The following is a 21,130-nucleotide window of genomic DNA, read 5'->3' as shown; positions in this document are numbered from 1 at the left end:
TTAAGCCCAAAGAGTCATGGCGACACATTTCTTTCATTTACCAGAGCAGCATTTCACTGTTTGGCGGAAAAACTGAGAGCTGTTGAAATTGCACTTCTTTTTCTAATACAAAGATGTCTCAGGGATTAAGTGTAGTTAAACTTCTTTACACTGATGGAGTGGAAAGGGGAGTTTCACTTGGCTGGCCCACTCAAGATCAAAGTGGGCTGCATGTGCCCCACAGTGTAAAATGATTTTGACATGCCTGCTGTATAGAAAAGATGAAGGTAGCTTCAGGGTCTAAAAATTGAAGTCAATGTGGAACCACGGGGTGACTCGTGTGGTTGCAAAAAGAAGTCTGATTGTATAGAAATCTTTGAAAAAGCAGCTCTTGACTCCCTTAACTCTTTCCTCACGAGTTTATGATTTCATTCACTAGTGTCATGCTCACCTCCAGAAGAGCCAAAAATGAGAATAAACCGGGGTTTTCTTTTAGAATGAGCGTACCATGACCTCCATAAGATTCTTCTTTGGTATCTCAGCCTAATCCACCTCTTTTTGAAGACATCTGGCGTTGAAACACCAAGATGCCCAGATGCCTAAAGGCTGAGCTCGAAGCTTCGAAACCAGACTTTACGAGCCAGTGGGTAATGTCACGATGACTGTGTACATCTTTAATAAATAGCCTATGAGTAGAAGCAAGTGTATGATTTAGTTTTATTTCATTTTTGTCTTTGCCAAACACATCTAAGCTCATGGCTGAGCATAAAGGCTTAATGTTAGTGCATTAACGTGCAGAAAAACAGGCTTATAAATAGCAAACCACAAAGTCCATTTAACAGCTTCTGCTTGTGTCACACGGGAGTTTATCAGAGCACTTAGGAACTTCGTCTTGACTGAGCTCCAAAAGGCTGCTAAATGGATCTTGCAGTGAAATTGTTTTCCTGTTTCAACTTTTCAAATGATGACTCTGTGCAATTACAAAAGAGCTTCTTTTTTTGTTACAGAGACAATGCCATACCAAACTAACTCTCACACACACACACACACACTCACACCCTACAGTATACTTGGCAAACCTTCAGCACATACAAAGCTCTGGTGTGAAATCATGAAATTAGACCTTCATGCTCATGCTCTTCTAGACCCTGTGGACCGACTGAGCTCCGCAATGTCATTCTGAGGAGAAACATGCTACACCTCTGCAGTGTACACACACGGTCCCACTCAGCAGCAAGCCCTCCTTTCTCCCTTTAATTAAACCCTTTGAATTATTCATTGATTTACGCTAAACATAAGTTATATCCTTTCCAGTGTCCATAGAACTAGATGGATGAACATTTTATAGTCATTGCTTACTATAGTCAGATTGGACCTTTGATCACTGTCATTATCTCCTCTATGACATCTTTTATGACTGTAATTTAAAAAGATTCAAATTGGAAATAAAAACAACAAAGGAAAATATTCTGGATCCTTTTTTCCAGACTTTTTAGTTCCTGCTGCTTTCGCTGTATTATACCACTTTGATGGTTTTCTGTCACTTATCACAGCTTCCGTCTTAAAACTGGAGTCTCCCATGCTCCCCCTCTTCCTTGCTCTCTTTCTCTCCCCTCTCTTTAATGATGTGCTTGAGTGATGCTAATGAATGGTTCTCACACCGCTCCTCAGCCTCTCCCCCTCCATTCCCTTTCTTCTTCTTCTTCTCTCCATCTGCCTGCTTGATCTGTCAGAGAAAGAGATTTCTCTTCCTCGGTTATGAGACTCCCTCGGGGTGATTCTACAGGAAAACTCTGATGACTTCCCTCATTTTTGGGCGGCCTCGTGATATAATGGATGGAAGGTCTGACTATTTCTGGTGGACTGTGTATCGGAGAGGCTCACAGTTGCAGTCAGGAGGGAGTGTTTGGGTAACAGGGTGGATGATGCGCAGTGTGTAGGTGGCCCTGCTGACACATGAAGGTGTTTTTGTGTATAGACGTATAGCTTTGTGCTCTCTTGATGCACAAAGCAGAAGAAGAGCCGTGTGTGATGCTCTGCACCACCATGACTGATGTCGGGACTCGCAGTTATAATGATCATTTTTAGCAGTGCAAAAATTCTATCTGGACACATTTGTTGACAAATCAGTAAGTTTATTCAAAGACTGTTTTATTTATCAAATACTGAAGTTTATTATCAGGCGAAAGCATTTTTATAAACTTTGATTGAGTTAGAAATTGTCAAATTATTACACTTTGTAGTCTGTTCTGCCACTAGATTAATAAAAGTGGTAAAGCAGGGAGACCTTTCTCGAAGAGGTAGGAAATCCTCCGAGGTCTCCAAAAAATTATGGACTGTACCGCTATGATATTTGAATCAATGATGCTCCAATTTAAAAAAGAAAATGTTTAAAAATTTAGATTAAATTAAAAACAAATCTGGTGATTTCCTAAAGATCTCGGAGGGGGTCGTCAAGGTATCCACCATGCACAAAATAACCCTGCAAAAGAAACACTAGTTAGTATTTCTGCATTAGTGATGAATTAAATTAATGCTATACAGTTCTCAGAGGAAGCAATTCAGTTGAGATTTCTGGTCATCTCTTATCATCATCTGATCCATCTTTAATTAATTCTTGCTTTAAGAAAGGTAAAAGGGGATTGCAACAAATATACTTTGCATCTCAAACTCCTTAAAGTGTGTTTAAATAGAACAAATAAAACAACATGTATATATAGTACAATACTTTTCCCTAAAAAGTAAATGCTGCCCAGAGAGTGAGCTGCCTTGGCTGAGGTTTCCACTCCGTTCAGAGCCATTTTCAGCAAAAATGCACATTAATCAGTTCATTTAGCTGTAGGATCAAGGAAAATACACAAGGAAACACATCGCAGTGCACACATGCCAAAAGATTTAGCAGTTCAGCGACATGGGTCATGTAGTTTTAAATAATGCACAATTAAAAACTGTAATGTTACTGATCGTGAGTGTTTTCTCTCTGAAACAGGCCTTTATACCACTTGTTCATTCACTTGTTTACAAACTCATCATCTTCATCACCTCCTCCCACTTTTAGTTTCTAACTTTCTCATAATTTTAGTTCTTGCCCTCTCTCTCTGTCTCTCCCAGCTATGAAAACAACCTCAGATAGCCAGCTCTGTTTACTTCATTTATTCTGGCTCCACCCTCTTATTTTTTTTTTAGCCCTCCCTGCATTCCTTCTGTGCTCTTATGCCGTTTGCTAATCTCATTCTTAATTTTGTTCCCTTGTGTTTTGTTATTCTTGATTCTTGTCTTTTTTATTCTGTTCCAGTAGTCTTTGTCCTCACCCTGCTCTACACCCATCCAACCTTTTCTCCCTTTATCCACTAAGCTGGCATCAGATGTGCCAGTGTGGATCAGATAATCAAGTCTTGGCTTCCCTGCACGCACTGAGTGGTACATGTGCACATGCAGTTAAATAGTTAAAAGGAATGTAGCTGGAGAAACGGTTTGTGGCCCCAGTGCTTTGTTAAGGACTGGCAGACAAACAATTAAAGTGCACACTAATTCAGCGGTCCCCAACCTTTTTTGCGCCACGGACCGGTTTATGCCCGACAATATTTTCACGGACCGGCAATGAGGTGTCGCGGATGAATACAACAAAATAAAACTAGTGCCGGTACCGAAAAAAAGAAGATTTATTCATAACACACGTGAAAAGACCCAGGAAAACCGAGTTAACGATAAAAACGATAACAAAATAACGTTGAAAACCGATAAAAACCCTGAAAACCATACGTTTCACACCTGAGCCTCAACTCTCGCGGCCCGGTACCAAACGACTCACGGACCGGTACCGGTCCGAGGCCCGGGGGTTGGGGACCGCTGCACTAATTGACTTAGCGTAACCCAAGCAGACAAAAGACTTCCTGTTCTATGTTTGACCTTTGAACTCGGTTTGTGACTCCTACCCCCTTCATGCTAGCCATGGGATGAGAGTATGTCATCAGGGATTGTTCTCAGAAAAGATTCATGGTGATTTTGGAATGAACCTCACTTTGGGAGTAGAGTGAAGTGACTGTGGGAAATGGAAAATGAAAGACAGATTCATGCACAGCCACACATGAATAACAGTGTTTTGGTTTCATTGGAGAAGATAGGGGTGGATTGACAGAGCTTGCAGAGCAAAGCTTCAACTATGCTGACAAGATATAACAAGAGAGGAGTGGAAGAATTGTTTTCATGTGTGGAGAAAAAGCAGAGGAGGCAGTGTTATCTAAGTCCTTGAAAGCAATTTCCCAGAGCAGAATGAGATATAGATGGAGAGTGAAAGAGAGGGAGGTATGGATAGAAGAGAGAGCTAAATGGGGACAGTGTATGAGCACTCGAGACATCAGGTTCATCTGAGCTTCTCTGTCATACGACCTCTAATCATTATATCCAATGCCAGGAAATTGCAATCCTTTTCCCTCGTTCTGTTTTCTTAATTGACTGCTCTTCAATCACCGCAAGTGTTACGAGTGGAAACCACATATGAAATATGAGCTTTGTGAATCTGGGATCATGCAGACCAGAAGCAAGTCAGCAGTATATTATCTGACATTTGTACCTCATGACCTTGGCTTGGCCTGCTTTCTCTGAAGCCCGGGTCTGAGGAGACAGGCATTATTTGCTCTGGACCTGCGATGGGAATCTGTGCAGAATCTGTTGATGTCCTTAGAGTAAAATAGATAGCGGTGAGGATAAAGTTTCTCTAGCTCAGCTCAATCCCGCAGCATTAGCCTGTGTACACTTGATTGGCGGTGCACTTTTTTCTTCTTTATCTCTGTTTATCTGTGATTTATCTGCTTCAGCAAAACCGAAAGAACAAGCGGGTTACTGCTACTCCAGCCTGCCAAAGTCACCGTGTACGTATCTGTACTTACTGCACTTGCAATTCTGTCTCCAAAACAGGAAAAGTTTTTGGGACATGTTGGGAAATAAGCTTATTTACTTTATTGCTGGTAAGGCAGCTTTAAATCTTAACATGATGACAAAACTCTGGGGAGCTGCTGGCAAAAAATAGTTCCAGCATGTATCACCCCACACGGCCTCAACGTCTTGTTTTTACATCCTGGGTTTTGTAAGGATTTAACAAATGAGATAAAAGATGCTAATCTGTGAGTGTTAGATGTGCCAGTTGGCAGTTTTGGGATATTTTCCACTGAGGTATGCTAGCGTTTCTCCACCTTGTCTGATCCCCTAACTCTGAATAACTCTGCTTCTTGTTCCTGGTTTCTGAGTTCTTGCAAACAAATGCATATGTTAGATTTATTGGCCAACCCTGAACTGAATACACAGAAGAAGTTATGACAATCAGAAAAAAAGGATTCTCTACCCTCAATAAACATGAAGCCATAATTTTGTGCAAAGTGCAACTAAAACATATAAAGTCAAAGATTTATTTATTCAAATAATTAATAAGTGAGGAAAATGTGCTTGATATAAACTGAATGTATACCAATCAAGTAAATTTGACTTGTTACAACGATTACATTGTAACGCATGTAACAAAATTACATGGAAAATTTATATGTAAATAAACTGAAGTCACCATTTTGGGCAGGATTTATTGTGTGGATGGTTGCTTGTTTGATTTTCCTAAACCTTAAGTGTATATAAAATATCCTCAGAACTGAGAAGCTGCCTTTAGTGCTGAAAAATGATAAATCACCTCTGCTCATTATAACCCTTAAGTGTTCCATGCATTTGAAAATGGAGACCTACGCATCTTATCCTTCTGCTTAAACATGACCAATTAAAAGAAAAGCACCCTCATCAACATGTCAGAATTTATTCTCTTCTAGCACCTAATTTTTTTTATCTGCAGTCATCTAATTCTACTTGTGTCTCCCTCTGCTCTCCATTATCAGGCTGCTGCTGAGTTTGCTAAGACACACCTGCCAGAGGCTCTGCGCCAGCAGCTACTGACCTATGAACGGGAGAAAGAGCGAGACAGGGAAAAAGAAAAGGAGAAAGATGAAAAAAGGGAGAGGATAAGCCTCTCCTACCCCTCCATCCTGGAGCAGCAGATACTGACGCTGGACAGAGAAATGCTGGAAAAGCTCTCTGCCGCTTACAACGAAGCAGGTGCGTATTTGCCCGTTCACGTAACTTCACACATGATCCGTTCTGCAAATATGCCAACTTTCTGCCCTTTTTTTTGTTGTTGTTTAGATGCTACATTTGTTCGGTAGCTAGCAACTATCAAAATACACGCATACAGTATTTCAGCCTACCCGTGCAACCACAAAACTAAAGAGCATACAGATAACACAAGATGGACGCAAAAGGTGTTTTGCTGCAGTGTCCCCTGTAATGCTGCACACAAACTATTTTCTTCTCCACTATTTCATTTGACGGTTGTTGAATAGTGACTGTCAGCACCCCAAGGCCTTGCTTATTCAGCTGTTTAAATACAAGTTGATCTTCACAAGGCTTGTAGTAATTATCTCAGGAGGCATGCAAGGAGAGAGTGGTAATGCAAGAGAGAGAGTGATGGATAGAAAGAGGTAGGAAAAGCCTCAGAGGAGTGGATTCATGTGTTGGAAGTGTGTTTTGTTTTTTGTTTTTTATTGGTTAAAGCTATACAGTATAGGGAAATGGAAGCCCAGAACCACAGGCAGAATAAAACGAGAACAATAAATACAAAACAGAAAGACACACAAACAGTCGATGGCAAAGTCCAATCTGAGTGCACTAAACAACCTCAGGGAAGAGGAGGAGAAGGAGGAGAACGATGTGGACATATTCATGAACATAAGTGATTTTGTGCGAGTTTCATAGCAAGTCTTCCTTCTGTGCTGCCTTTATTGGATTATTGAACACCAAGTCAAGAGAGTTTAAATATGGATCGTAAGATTATTTCCTGGTCTCACTGCAGTGACTTTCTGCAACCTCAACAATTCAGCATTTCTGTGGGAAGGTCACTTTTCCTTCCAGCGCCCCGGTTAAACTGAAGATGAGAGAGTAAATGCAAGAGGAACGAGTCTCGAGTAGGTCTTTATTTACAGAATCTGTCTTCAGAGTTGTAACTGCAAAGTTTTGTTTGTATGGACGATTTTCTTCAAGTGCAGTTAATTGCAAAGTTACTGAAAGCAGCTGTAAAGAACTCAAATGGGGCAAGAAGAAAAAAAAACATGTGGCCTTAATTAATAATTGTAAACATACATCACAGTTCAAGGGCCGAGCCTCTCACTTGTAATTGACCTGTGAGGTGAGCTGACACTTGAGACGTGCTCGTTTGAAGTGGATTTTTTGGGGGGGGGTTGTGTACATTTTTGGGGATGATGATCATCATGTTGCCGAGTTCCCAGGTCTTGAGTTATTTTAGTGATGCGGTGACTTCATACAGTTTCACCGCCGCTTGCTGCAGTGCTGATTCAGACAGATCTGCCTTCCAGATGCAGCTGAATTACCTGCTTTTGTTTCCGCAATTAAAGCAAAATCAATTTAAACGGTAATCAAGGCCGAGCAGACAAAGCAATTAATGTGTGCGTAGCTAGTACACACACTCCATACTCGCCAACCTTCTGTGATGTAAACAGGTGAATTTTTCCTGAGTCGCTTCAACACCTCTGGCACTCACACCTGTGTAACATGCATGTTAGCTGTAAGCCCTAGACATGCTGTGGAATATGAAATATAATCCTTTATTTTATGGCATACAGCGCCTGCATGGATGAGTTTACTCTCTCTGTAACGAGCAGGAATGAAGGTCAAATCTGTGAAAAATTAGTTATAGCACATGGGAATTCTCTCATTCAACCGATGACATGAGGGTAAAGAGAAAGCTGACATGTGAATCACATCTAAGGTGGCGAGGCGGTCACGGGTATAAAAGAGCCCCTGAGAAGGCCTCACATCCTTCTGTGAATGCTTGATATGTGACAAAGGATGTTAACGAGGTCAAATAAAAACAGAGTTGGAGCTTTCAGTCTGAAGACAGCTGATCCTTCCTTCTCAGAGAAGGTTTGGTTTTGCAGCTGAAGTCACCTGCTCTTCGACGCTTTATCCTCCACCTCCTTTGCTGCCTCTCCATCTGGAGCTAATCATCGGCTTTCTGATCTGTCACTCCCAAAAGGGGCCAAAAGTAAATCTCCTCTCCTGATCCCGCTGCCTTCTTCTGTTCTTAAGCAGACCTGTTGCGTTGAGTTTCAAAGATACTTTCCACACCTCCATCTGCTCGTATCTTTTTCTTATGCCCCATCCTTCTTTTTGGACAGCACAGCGAGACAGACTGACATGATGCTTCTAGATAAACTTGCAATCTCCATTACAATAAATGGGCTCCTGTGTTGTCTAGTTCAGGGATTGAATTTGCTGCGGCATTTGTTGTGGCTTTCTTGCAGGCGTCTCGGGGGAATCTGCTGATCAGGTAATTGTGCATTCTTGTCCTTGTATCTGATTCCACAATCGCATCGTTTAGGGCGCGCAGCTCCCTGCTTTCTGTAGTAATCGGGGGGCCTAAATTGAGCTAGCAGGGGAGGGAGTGAGGCAGAATAGAGATACACACTCTCAATTCAGCTCCCCGTCCCCAGGACAACAGCGTATCAGATTTATCCCCCTGTTCATTCATCCCTGTGTTGTTTATCAGCGAACATAAGCGCCTCAAAGAAAGATAAGGAAGATGGGACTTTGATGCAGTGCCCAGGAGCTTAGAGTCTATTATGGAAACAGTCTCCTTAATGCTGTATGGTATTCTGCTTGTACCAATCTTTATGTGGCTGGGTGACATGTCTGCACGCAACAACACAAAAATTGACTGTTTTGCTTTCGTCCAATAATCTGCAGTCAGCAGAGGCCACGCTGACCGGTTAGCCATGTCATCTTAAAAAAAATAAAGGCATCTGTCTATTTTATTAAAAAACTATTTAGGTTGGGAATGTAAGATTTAAATATGTGCAGAAATATTATGTCCACCATAGTCTGTAACAAAATAACTTTTTTGCACAGCGGAAATTAAACATTCATGTACAAACCTCATCCTACACGGCATCATTTTGTTCACATCCTCTCCAGTTCTGACCTCTAAGAGACACTGTAAGGGTTCCCGGAGGTCACCGGTCTTCATTGATTTTCATCTTCAAATCTCTCAAGAATGAAGCTCCACTTAGTGAGGCACTACTCGTTGTGTTTTTGCTCTCATGCTTATGTTTTTGTGTTTCTTTATTGCCATTAATCATTTCATTTTAGTATGTTCTGTGTGCCACATATTCCCCTTCAGACAAATATTTGTTTAAACCAAATGTGTTTGGTGCAGTTTTTTTTTTTAAACCCTTCTCCTTCAGTGCGTGTGGAACGAGGCTGTGTAAACTTTGGCGGATCCAGTCCTTTTTTTCTTTTTCTTTTTTCATAATAATGCCAGTTACATATATAAAGTGAGGTCGGTTGCTTTTTCATGGCATCATTCTGAAAGTTTTTTAATTAAATGTATTTATTTGCCATAACAAAAAGTCAAATAAGTGTACCGCTGTGTCAAACCTAGGCCGTAACCTGACGTGCACCTCCCCAGAAATCTAACTACACATCATCATCGATAGAGACCACCCAGGTTTAAATGCAGTAATTTGCTCAAATTTACTCAGTTGGTCTAAGTGGAATGATTTGAAAAGATCATTTGAGCTACGGCGTCATGATCAAAAACTGACCATGAACTTGGTCTGCTACCACCTAATACTACAGCTAGAGTGGTCGTTGAAGTTGTCTGAGAACGTCGGCTCTTATAACTTATTTTTGATCATAATCAGACAAAACTCAGCCTCCTGACTGTGTCTGTGCTGCTACTTAAACAGAAACAGTTACAGCTGACTAAGTATGACTGATGGCTGTTGTTACTTTAAAAAGCACTTTAACTAAATGTTTGTTCAAACAAAGTCAGCTTGCAGCAGTTTCTTTCAAACTCTGCAGCCACTTTGTTTATGAGGCAGAAGAAGAAACAGTTTGAATTTTGGTGCCAGTAACTATGAAGGCCAGCAGGGTGTTATGATCCCAACTAATCACTGTGAAAGCGCTTTCGTGCATGTCATCAATGTCTACCCTGTGACCTGAAACTGATGGATATTTGGTGGCTGCACGTCACTCTGTGGTGTTTAAAGAATGGAGAAATTTATTTTTGGGATTAGGTAAATAAAGTGAGAATAGGAAACAACAAAGATTAAAACCTTGTCCGGTATAAGGTTTTACAAATGTTCAGGGTAGACAAAAGTAGTTTACACCGGTTGCTGTGACATCAGCTTTTTTTTGGCCAACAATATCTTTTATTGAATAATTGCCCAGTCACAGCATTATATATCTGTATAAAAACAAACAAAAATCATGTCATCATCATGTGAATTGATTATTTATAGGGTATTAGATAATCAGATGTCACCAACATCAAAGTCAGATCAATTCTCTCTAGATAACTTAAGAGAGAGCCCTAAGGGCTCTGAAAGGCCTGATAAAATTAGTGACTTTTTTCAACTGGCAGTGTTGAAGCTAAGGTAGAATACCATCCCTTCATTTTAAAAGGTCAGCATCAATCAGTTATATTGCAATAATGTTAGGAATGTGTCAACTTTTTGCAATGAGCCTCAGAGCATGCCATCATATAAGCCCTCTCTTCATCCTTCCAGTCTCTTTACAGCAGATTCAGAGGAATCCACCAGTAATACGTGATATAATTTAGGAGCAGACCTCAAGCATTCCTCTTTCTGTTATGGTCAAAAGGAGGAATAGATTATGACTGATCAGTTTGTAAGTATTTAAAAACAGACTGAATGGTAGGAAAAGCTGTAACATCAGCTTTACACTGAAGAAAACTATCAAACATGTTTTACGGGCTCCGACGTCAGATATACGTCACAGTCACACCTCCGTTTTCCTGAACTCACCGTGGAGACTTTTTAAAGTGGCTGCTGCCCACTGCAGGACTGTACCACCTTTGGATAGATTGAAAAAAGATTGTAAGGTTGTTTTTGTGTGTGTGTGTGTGTGTGTGTGTGTGTGTGTGTGTGTGTGTGTGTGTGTGTGTGTGTGTGTGTGTGTGTGTGTGTGTGTGTGTGTGTGTGTGTGTGTGTGTGTGTGTGTGTGTGTGTGTGTGTGTGTGTGTGTGTGTGTGTGTGAGACGAATTCGCTCTCACCTTAGAATTCAAGTTTTAAGTCTTTGCAAGATTGATGTTGTTTCTAAAAGAGTTGTTAAGGTCTGTAAGGCCTCGGGGCGTTAAGCTTTTTATTTTTTCTGCACCCTCTTGTTTGTGGGAAGGGAAAAGAAACTGGAAGATTAATTATATTAAAGGTTAACTCTGCCAACATTCAGGTCTCGAGGTCTAATACACAAGTTGTATAAAGATCAATTAATGTGAGAGTGCAGAATTAGAGAGAAGAAAGCTTTGCTGGCTTCTACTCATTTCCGCTGGAGGCGAAACTGAAGTTTCGGCAGATAAATTGCGTGGAGGGCAAGGTGGCCACTGGGTGTTGACCAAGAAAGGAGAGCCATAAAAAAGCATTTTCCTCCCTTTACCCCCAACTTCTTCCTGTTAAGAGGGTGTTTTTCCTTCCCACTGTCGCCAAAGTGCTTGCTCAATCATGGGGATTTTCACTGTACTTTTGCAAGGTTCTTACCTTACAAAATAAAGCGCCTTGAGGCGAATGCTGTTTTGATTTGGAACTATGTAAATAACATTGAAGTGAATTGAATACCTCTGTTTCTGCTGTTTATATTATGCATGCATTCCAGCTCTAGGGGAGGAACGTTAAAGTAGATTAAGGTTTGACTTTGAGAACCAAACTTCCTGAACTAGACTAACTAGAATAGATATGGTCATAGCCCAGTTAAATCAAATCTTCTGGTACTCTCTTATTTTGCCAAGAACGAGAGAGAGTGGAGAAATGATAGGTTGGTTCGGCTTTGCACACTCAAGCCAAAGCTAAATCTTACACAGGGCTCCAGAAAGGCTGGGACTGACCCAGAGAAAGCTGCTGTAGTTATTTAGGGGTGAAAAAAAAATGAATGGAATGAAAATAAAAAGCTGAGACGGTCTGAGAGGCGTGATATGCAAATCCAGAGTGTTGCTCTGACTTTATAAAGCAGGTCGAAATGATGCACATTCTAAAAATAATATACTGCTCTAAATGTTAACAGTGCAAGTCCAAGGAAGTAAGACAGGATGGCAGCTCTTAAGGGATAAAATTACTGTGTGTGTGCTAATGGGCAGGTAGTGTTTTTAGAAAGGCTTTGAAGAAGACAGCGAGGTAGGGCGAGCGCAGTGGTGGCAGTCCTGACCCCACATTTTTCACCTAAATGCCAAGCAGGTTGGCTAAGTGCATAAATCCATTCGGGTACTGTGGATACACTTACACTGAACTCTCCAGATGTATTTGAGAGCATAAATAGAGCCTGTCAGAGTTTGCTAACTGAAAGAGTGAATTAGTGCAGTGTTGCAAATTGAAGTGAGAGACTAACTGGGGTTAAGATGTTAATGGTATTGGAGTGTTGAAGGTGTGCCTGGCCAAGCTAAGCCCATAATTAGCATGAGCACAGGGTGCATATGGGCCATGGTGCCATTTTAATAGGGAATGCTGAATGTGTGCACTGAGAGGCTGGGCTAATTGGGGAAGGGTGTGCTAGGAAGGCACCTCAGTCCATTATCTCTATCACCATGGGAACTAGATAAGGATAATTAGCTGGACAGCATGGCACAGTGCAGTGGCAGCTATAGGCACGAGGATTAGGGATGCATAACGTGGTGAAACTAATAGAAATAGATTTTTCACGAGGTCTGTGAGATTTACAATTAAGCGGCATCAATTTTCACTTCACTTCACTTTAGTCTAGTTACTTTCCGCCTCCAGTTTCACCCAAATCTTTCCTCAAAGGGGAATAATAAAATCACTGTCCTGCTGAGGAATTGTCTCTGTCCTCCAGCTCTATGCCCATCTCACACTTGTTTTATTTCATCTGCATCATGCACTGCAGCCTTTTCTTTACCGTTTCATTGCTCACCAAGCGACTGCGTCAGGTCTGGGACAGAGTAACTGCAAACATAATGGAAGAAGCCTTCATGGGGAAGAGATTTATTCCATTGGGTTCAATGAGAAACAGCTGAAACATACATTTTTAGTCAGCATCGGCACAAATATGTGAAACTTAAAAGAAAAGTTTGAAATGTTAGTAGGTCATCCACATTCTTGTAGTGGCATTTAAACCTGCTTAGTTTTTAGTCCTTTTTTGCCTCCTTTGGCATTTTTTTTACCCTAAAATCCTGATTGTGACTTGACTCTACCCCCTCGCTCGCTGTCCGGGTGGTCCAGAACTTTCTTTTTCCTCTTTTTTTTTCCCCTTTCCTGTGTCCCTCTCTCTCTGTCCACTTTTGTCTTCGCTCAGTGTGAGCAGATGGCCAAACAGGCAGATCTGTTCTTTCTCTACAGGACTTTGGATCTCATACAATAGGCCTCAGATCCTGAGTACATACACTGTTCTGCCTGGCTGGGAAGCCAAACAAAGAGAGGAAGGAGAAAAAGAGTGGAAGAAAGAGAAGTTGCGTCAAAGAGCGTTTGAATTGTTTGCACGTGGCTTCACGTGTTTGCCGTTACACAGGACGGACGTGCGTGTCTTGGAAGAGCGCTGTGTTTTTATACTGTACTGTAAAACATTGTGTGTCTGTCACTGGATCAAGTTTTCAATCACACACTAAGGTTTACGAATTGGGGATATAATGAGCTGACATAAATTTATCAGTTGTCACACTGTTTTTAATAAACACTGATTAATAACAGGATGGTATTTTTGAACCACATGAATGTTGTTTCTCCATCACTCTGGTAAAGACAGAAATATCTCAGCAGCTGTTTGATGGACCGCTAAGAAATTCATGTCCAGCTACCATGATTATCATCTCCTTGCTTCTCCTCTACCCTTTCCCTCCTCTGTTTCAGGAACTACATGTCTGGTGGCCCTGCTGTCTGATAAGGAGCTGACAGTGGCTAATGTTGGAGACTCACGCGGAGTTCTTTGCGATAAAGACGGCAATGCCATTCCTCTATCGCACGACCACAAACCTTACCAGCTCAAGGAGCGCAAGAGGATCAAGAAGGCCGGTGAGAAAATGGGCTGCGATCCAGACCCATACGCAGTTCTCATTATATTCAGAGCAACAGAAAAGACTTCAGTTAAAACTTGAGGGAGCATCCAAACTCACATTGTTGCTATGAAAGCATGAAATGAGTCTTCTTATGATCAAAGCTAAAAGCCATTACACAGTCCTCCCCCCTCATACATCTCAGTCTCAGGCTGACATCAAACCCTACTGACTGATAACACTATCTGCTTCTAAAGCAGCATGTTATCAAAACCAGCCAGACGGTGTTCAGTGTTTAAGGTGTAATCGTAGGCACAATTCTCCCTCCAACCCAATCTGCATACTCTCTGCCTGAGGAGAGTTTGATGGCAAATTTCCAGATTAGTCAGTGTGATCGGCGGAAGGATAGCCCACTATCGCCATCTAATGGTCTAATTTGGTACTGAAGATGAAAGATTTAGTTGACTGATAGGAGAAGCATGATTTCAGTGAAGAAATTTACTATAGTTTTTTTTAGCAGCCTTTAGTGAGAAGTGCTACGTCAAACTGCACTGTCACTTTTAAATAAAAACACCGAAACAGCCAATTCACATTTAAGATTTAAGATTAACTTATTTTAAAAAATACAAAACACAGTAAATTAGATGCCTTTTCCCCTAAAATTTGCACACTAATAATAAAATATGTTTACATTTATATTAAAGCTTTATAATAATATTAATTAGGTATATTCTTAACAGTCTGTGCTGTTCTGTGGAAAAGTCTTGAGCTGGTCCTCATTCCTTTATATTTTGCTGGGAAATAATAACCAATTTGTATTTAATCATAAACTTAAACCTTGCTGGGATTTTTACATTTTTATTAACAAAAAAAGGACAGCAACTGCACCAAGAGACAAAAAAAATAAAAGACATGAGACTAGAGAGAAAAAACAGGGGAAATTTTTATATTATAACATCGACAACAAAAAGAAAAAATGTAATAAAGCTTCATGAGCCAAACAAGCTCATTTAGCTGCTGAATTATCCATAAATGGTCCACAGTGAGTTTGGTGCCTCCTGAGGGTTAGTGTAACATGCTGTCAGCAGTAATGATGCTAAAACACTGAAATTAATGAAAAGAAAAACACAATTCATGGGCTATTTGAATACAAATATAACGATAAATGCTTGAAGATGCATTTACAAGCTTAACTTTTAATACCTCACAGCAGCTGAAGAATCAGTGGCTACTAAAGCGAGGACAGAGAGACCAAGTCCTCTGCTTTTTCTGGGAATTTTAGCTAACTTGGGCCTTTTTTATTAGTCAGAGTTACACATAATTAGATATTTCATAACCATGGCCTGAACTTTTAACCTCAGTACTTTTTTAACATCCTGCTTATGGCCTTGCTCACTGCAAATTCTGAAGTCTTCCTGGCCTAGTATCCAGTAATTTCCAGTATAATTCCCTGTCTGCAGGATGGGAAATTAATTTAAATGTTTCTAACAAAAATAGTGCTGCGCTGGGTCATGGCAAAGAGCCATGTTTGCGTTTTGATCATTTCTTAGTTGATGAAATTAAATAAACATCCTGTCATTTAATCTGTCAAAATATTTTACATTTTAATGGTTAAGTAGAAATACACGTGTCTCCTCCCACCTTTGTTTTTGTAATTTCTGTCTTATTATCCTGATTCCTTACATTTTTTTCTAATATCCCACCCATGCATCCTCAGGCGGTTTCATCAGTTTCAATGGCTCGTGGCGCGTCCAGGGCATCCTGGCCATGTCCCGCTCTTTGGGCGATTACCCTCTGAAAAACCTCAACGTGGTCATTCCCGATCCCGACGTCATGTCCTTCGACCTGAACAAGCTGCAGCCCGAGTTCATGATCCTGGCGTCGGACGGCCTGTGGGACACCTTCAGCAACGAGGAGGCGGTTCGCTTCATCAGGGAACGACTGGACGAGCCGCACTTCGGCGCCAAGAGCATCGTCCTTCAGTCCTTCTACCGTGGTTGCCCTGACAACATCACCGTCATGGTAGTCAAGTTCAAAGGCAAGGCCAGCGAAAAGTAGACCGCACGTCTTCTGTGCACAGTATCTATTTTGTGTCTGAATATAAATAAGAATATACTTAAGATGAAATAAGCGCTTTTTGAGCGAGAACTATTTCTATCACACATATTTACAGCAGTTTGTCCCTCAGTGCATCCGACCCCCACCCCGTCATGCCCCCCTCGCCCGCTTTACTTTGCGATAAAAGTGACCCAATAAAAATGTCCTTCATTTAGTCTTAGCCATATCTCTGAGGCACCGTAAAGCGAGCTGGATCACTGTTATGCAAATAATCTGATTAAGCTTTGTGCAGCTGTGGGTGCGCCTGTCCCTGCATATGTTTGTTTGTGTGTGTGTGTTTGTGTGTGTGTGAGAGAGAGAGAGAGGTGACAGTCATTGATGTCTCTTTGTGATGAACTTGCACACACGTCTGACACTAACAGCTGATTCATTGTCCCATTGTAATGTCCCTTTTAAATGACAGCATGATGTTTACAGTAACTATGTCTTTCCCTCACTGTCTCCGTGACCTCCAAATTCATTCTTTCAGTTTTCTGACTTCCACCTTGTCTAATTTTAGAGATTAAGAAATCTGTTGTTCAGCACGGTTCCAGGTTTTATACACGACCAACACAAATGAAAACACGTTACTGCTCATACTGTACAGCAATAGCACCAGCCACTTGCTGGATGTGGGGAAATCGTCATGTTTTGGTTTGAGTTGCCCCGTTTTCTAATTTTAAATGTTGAGTGTCTTTAATTAAAACGATCGCTAAGAGTTTCTGTTCCACCAAAGCGTTTCATCCTCACGTTTGACCTCCTCTCCTGCTTTTTTCTGGCCCAACTCATCAGGATCTGTGTAACTACTAATAGTGTAATAACTGTTGGATAATATTGTAGCTTGTCAAAGTGTAATTAAATGTTTGGAGTAACAACAAAGTAACATCTCATTATGACTAACTGCTAAGTTTTAATTCAAAAGGTTAATGTGCTATCTCATATAATAGCTGACCGCTAACCTGGAGTGGTATGAAGAAGGTAAACGGTTCTATCATAATAATAAATGGCAGTTTTAAGCATTATGTTATGCAGGATTTTATATTACACCCTTTAAAAGACTTTCACAGATATTGACAACCTCTTCCTTTATGTGACTTTTGTTACATCATCATTTATTACAGTCTACCTGATGAACTTAAACCGACAGCATACAGTTATGTTTTCATCTTTTCACAGCATCTCCTCTCACTAAGGCAAAAGTCGTGGATCTGAATTGCATTGCTTTTGATTTACTCTGAACTTAATCTTAACGAGCCTTTGAATGAGATCAGTTATCGTTGCCTTATTTTCTAGCTGTTCATATCCAGTTAACGAGTCCGCTGCCAAAACGACTTCTCGGTTTTCTGATGTAACGCAGTCGACCACGCGGCGCACAGTGCACGACCTCAGCGTCATCCCCTCAAATCAAATGTAGAAAAGCAATGATGAAAATATGTCTCCGAGAGACAAATTGTAAGATGAATGTACATACTGTCCTTGTGTATCACTCCTCCAATGTTTAACACAGCGGGGCCCCTGTTACCTGAGCTGTTTCACTTCAGAGATATATACCCAATGAAACTGTCTGTGCTTTTTTCAGTTCACATTTTTTCTCTAACGTATGTTACGGGATGTTTGTGTGGCATTTGTACTTGTTTTTGTTGGATTTCATAAACTGTAAAAAAGAGAAAATTCAGCAATTTTAAGGTGTAAATCACAAAGGTAAGATTAAAACGATAAAAGATCGCATCATCATTGTGTGTGGAGTTTTTTTAATGTATTCTGTACAGGTGTAGGTTACAGTACCGTGCAAAAGTCTTGAACCACCTCTTATTTCTTTGTAAAAATAAATGAGAAACAGCAGCACTGGCTTAAATGCAGACCATATCTGATGAGGCTTCAGTGAAGCGTAGGTGGATCGACTGAAGGATCAGATGCATCTCTCAGTTCCTGTTTCAGTCTTTGCTTATTTCGTTTTCTGTTTCTTAAGGACAGATACTGTTCAGTTTTTATTAGACCTGCCACTTCTTTTGTCCTCCACTTGTCCAGTTTCCTCTGATTTTTTTTTTTTAAGAATCATTATATCTAAGAAAAAATTTTTATCTCTTTGAAAGATCTTCAGAAAACCTGGAGAACTGTTGCTGAAGGCCACTTTAACAAATGACAAAGTCTGGGTCCCTGGATGAATTTCAAATAAATGAGGTGTACTATCAACACTCACCATACTAAAATGTGATCAAATTCTATTTTGTGTATTATTTTCATTATTTAAAAGGAAGCTGTGGCAAAATCAACTGATGATCTCTGACTTTTTAAAGTTTTAGATTTGAGTCTGTTTATTCCACCTACTGGAGGACATCTGAAGATGTTAATTAACATAAGTTGGCATTTGTGGTTTTGTTAGTGCGGGTCAGCTAATTCTGCTGCTGACATTATAAACAAGTCCACAGTTGATTACACCAATTAAACCTGACAGCCACATAAAAGGTCTGTAAAGAGCTGGAACAAACAGTGACATGAAGCCTAAAATGCAGCTAGCAGTCAAGCCAGGAGATCCAATAATAAGTATCCAGAATCACTGGTAATTAAATATGACAAGTAAATTGTGTATTTAATCCTTTTTTGTATTCACTAATAAAAAGAGGACTCTTTGTTTAATTAGATGCAAGTGTATTTGAGATTAATGTTACATTTTCAGATTGGCTCAGAGGCTTCTGGAAGCTGCACTTTCATTAGACAAAATTTGCCCATCTGCCACGGCTATCAAACTTTAGCTGTGATGTCACTGGTATGAGGCCAGCAGTGACCAGCCAGCCAGGAAGTAACACAATCTTGCCCGTTGTGCCAAACATGGACTTCCTTGCTGCCCGTGTGTATGATGATCTGGGGCAGGTGTGATGTGACTCCACTGGCTGTGCTTTGGTAACCGGAGAACTGCATGCTGCCCCACTCAGCTGCACCGTCAATTCAGATATAAATAGCTTTACTGAAAGCTGCACAAGGCCAGAAGGAATCTGGACACAACAGAGGGGAGGGATTACTCGTTCTTCATAAGACAGCAGACACACTGAGTGCACTCAGCGTAGTTTACACACTTGCACAAAGAGAGAAAGCATTCTTACGACATGGGTATTCACGGATCCAAGCATCAGAAACAAGCACAAGTCCTGATGCTGGGCCTGGATGGATCAGGAAAGACCACGCTGCTTTACAAGCTGAAGTACAACGAGAGTGTGGTGACAGTGCCGACTGTGGGTTTCAATGTAGAGACACTGGAGACGGACAGGAGCAGCCCGGCACTGATTGTGTGGGACGTCGGGGGCCAGAAGAAGATGAGGCCCCACTGGAGGCATCACTACACCGACACAGCTGGAGTGGTGTTTGTGGTGGATAGCAGGAACCTGAAACGGTTGGACGAGGCCCGCAAGGAACTCCATCGGGTAAATAAAGCATGCACCTTCACTGTGCAGGCTTTGATGCTACAAATCTGTTTCCAAAACTGTCTTCAGAAAGAGGAAATGTTGAAAGCATGTAGGATATTTATGAGCAGGGATTTGTGGCACTGCAACTAGTTTTGAATCTAGCAACTCAAGAAACTTCAAGGCACAGTATTTAAACTTCTGATGAAGTAATTTGAAGGCATTGTTTTTGTGGACAAAACAATAAAACGTGCAAATTAATCTTACAGGTGCTTTATTTTGTGTTCCTGTTTATATCTTTAATAAATTATCTATCACATATTATAATGTAGTTGTAAGAGGGTGGTTTTTAATGTGTTCATATGTTAAAGGTATTAAGAGGTCATTAGGATTATCAGTTTAAAGTCTTCACAAAAAAACTTCTAATTGTTGATAAATGCATAATAAATGCTAAGATATTCTTCTAATTTTAATTTTAATGTGTTGTAAACCATATAGTTATAGTAAACCTGGAAGCAAGCACAAAATTTGGGCTTTTCTAAAAAGTTTGTAGTGCTGGCCCTCACTGTGTTCTCCGCTTACCAGGTTCTGAGGTATGAGAGTCTCAGGGAGGTTCCTCTCTTGGTCCTCGCCAACAAACAGGACCTACCCGGAGCTCTGAGCCCAGAGGAGCTTTGCCTGAAACTTGATTTGAGAAAAGTGTGCGAAGGCAGGGCCTGGTACATCCAGCCGTGCTCAGCCACAACTGGGATGGGACTCGAGGAAGGTTTCAGGAGGATAGTGTATCTCATGAAGACCCCACTGAAACGGACTCAAGAGGACATTAAGGTGAAGATGAGGTCTAAAGGCTTCAGTGTCACGGCTATGAAACAAGCCTTGCTCTGTGGCAGCTGATGGATGAAGACTTTCTTTAGTTTTATTCATGCGCCGTGCAGGATTTCCCCCTGCCTGCCTCTGCAACACATCACCGAATGGCCTCACTGAGTCACAGTCAGAGGGCAATAGTCAGAGATAAGAGTGCGTATCACACTGAGGGCAGAGTATCCTCGGATTGTGACTGCAGACCACTAGTATTCTGTGAAAAATCTTGGATTAGCAGATTATGGGAAAACAGTCTCAAGATGTCATAGGCAAAAATGTAGCCTGATAATATGTAAAAAAGCTGATAGCAGTTGGTGGTTGTGCAAGTTTTCTCGGCTCAGCTGTGCACTTAACGTGTTTATCTTTTAATCTGTTATTTGTGTTATTGTTATTGTCACAATATTAAAATATTCAGAGTTAGTGGTAGATTATCTTCATGGACACAAATGTGAATACAAATCATGTCTACTGTATATCTAAGGTTTGAATTATGTATTTTCATTTGTCCTGTATTTTTTTTCTAATTAAATAAAAGTATTTGAATCAGGCAGCTTTGATCAGATGAACTGGAAAAGTGGTACCGCAGTACTGCAACATGAGCATGGATCTGATGTGATTTAGCGTAGCCAATGACAGCAGGACTAGCCTCCAAAGTCTCGGTTTTTGGTTTTGCCTTTCAGGATGTTTTCACATTTTTCTAAATTTTTTGTTAATTGTAACTCACTCAAACTT

General features: G+C 40.8%; 2 protein-coding genes across 2 annotated transcripts in view; both read left to right on the top strand.

The window, feature by feature from the left end:
• ppm1lb (protein phosphatase, Mg2+/Mn2+ dependent, 1Lb) overlaps positions 1-17,873 on the top strand; it is a 50,682-nt gene extending 32,809 nt beyond the window's left edge. Inside the window, exons 2-4 of the mRNA XM_031743990.2 lie at positions 5,856-6,072; positions 13,900-14,061; positions 15,760-17,873. Coding sequence (XP_031599850.1) covers positions 5,856-6,072; positions 13,900-14,061; positions 15,760-16,100 — 720 coding nt within the window. The 3' untranslated portion in view covers positions 16,101-17,873. The remainder of the gene's footprint in view (positions 1-5,855; positions 6,073-13,899; positions 14,062-15,759) is intronic.
• Positions 17,874-19,133: 1,260 nt separating this feature from the next.
• On the top strand, positions 19,134-20,836 carry LOC116323643 (ADP-ribosylation factor 6). The gene is made up of 2 exons (XM_031744019.2): positions 19,134-19,558; positions 20,123-20,836. The coding sequence occupies exons 1-2, from the start codon at positions 19,244-19,246 to the stop codon at positions 20,429-20,431; spliced, it is 624 nt and encodes a 207-aa protein (XP_031599879.1). The 5' UTR covers positions 19,134-19,243; the 3' UTR covers positions 20,432-20,836.
• Positions 20,837-21,130: the final 294 nt, after the last annotated feature.

Source organism: Oreochromis aureus, linkage group 14 (genome assembly GCF_013358895.1).
Source record: "Oreochromis aureus strain Israel breed Guangdong linkage group 14, ZZ_aureus, whole genome shotgun sequence".
Lineage (NCBI taxonomy): Eukaryota > Metazoa > Chordata > Actinopteri > Cichliformes > Cichlidae > Oreochromis > Oreochromis aureus.
The sequence above is the reverse complement of the archived record's forward strand: the minus strand, read 5'-3'. Positions and strand labels throughout refer to the sequence as shown.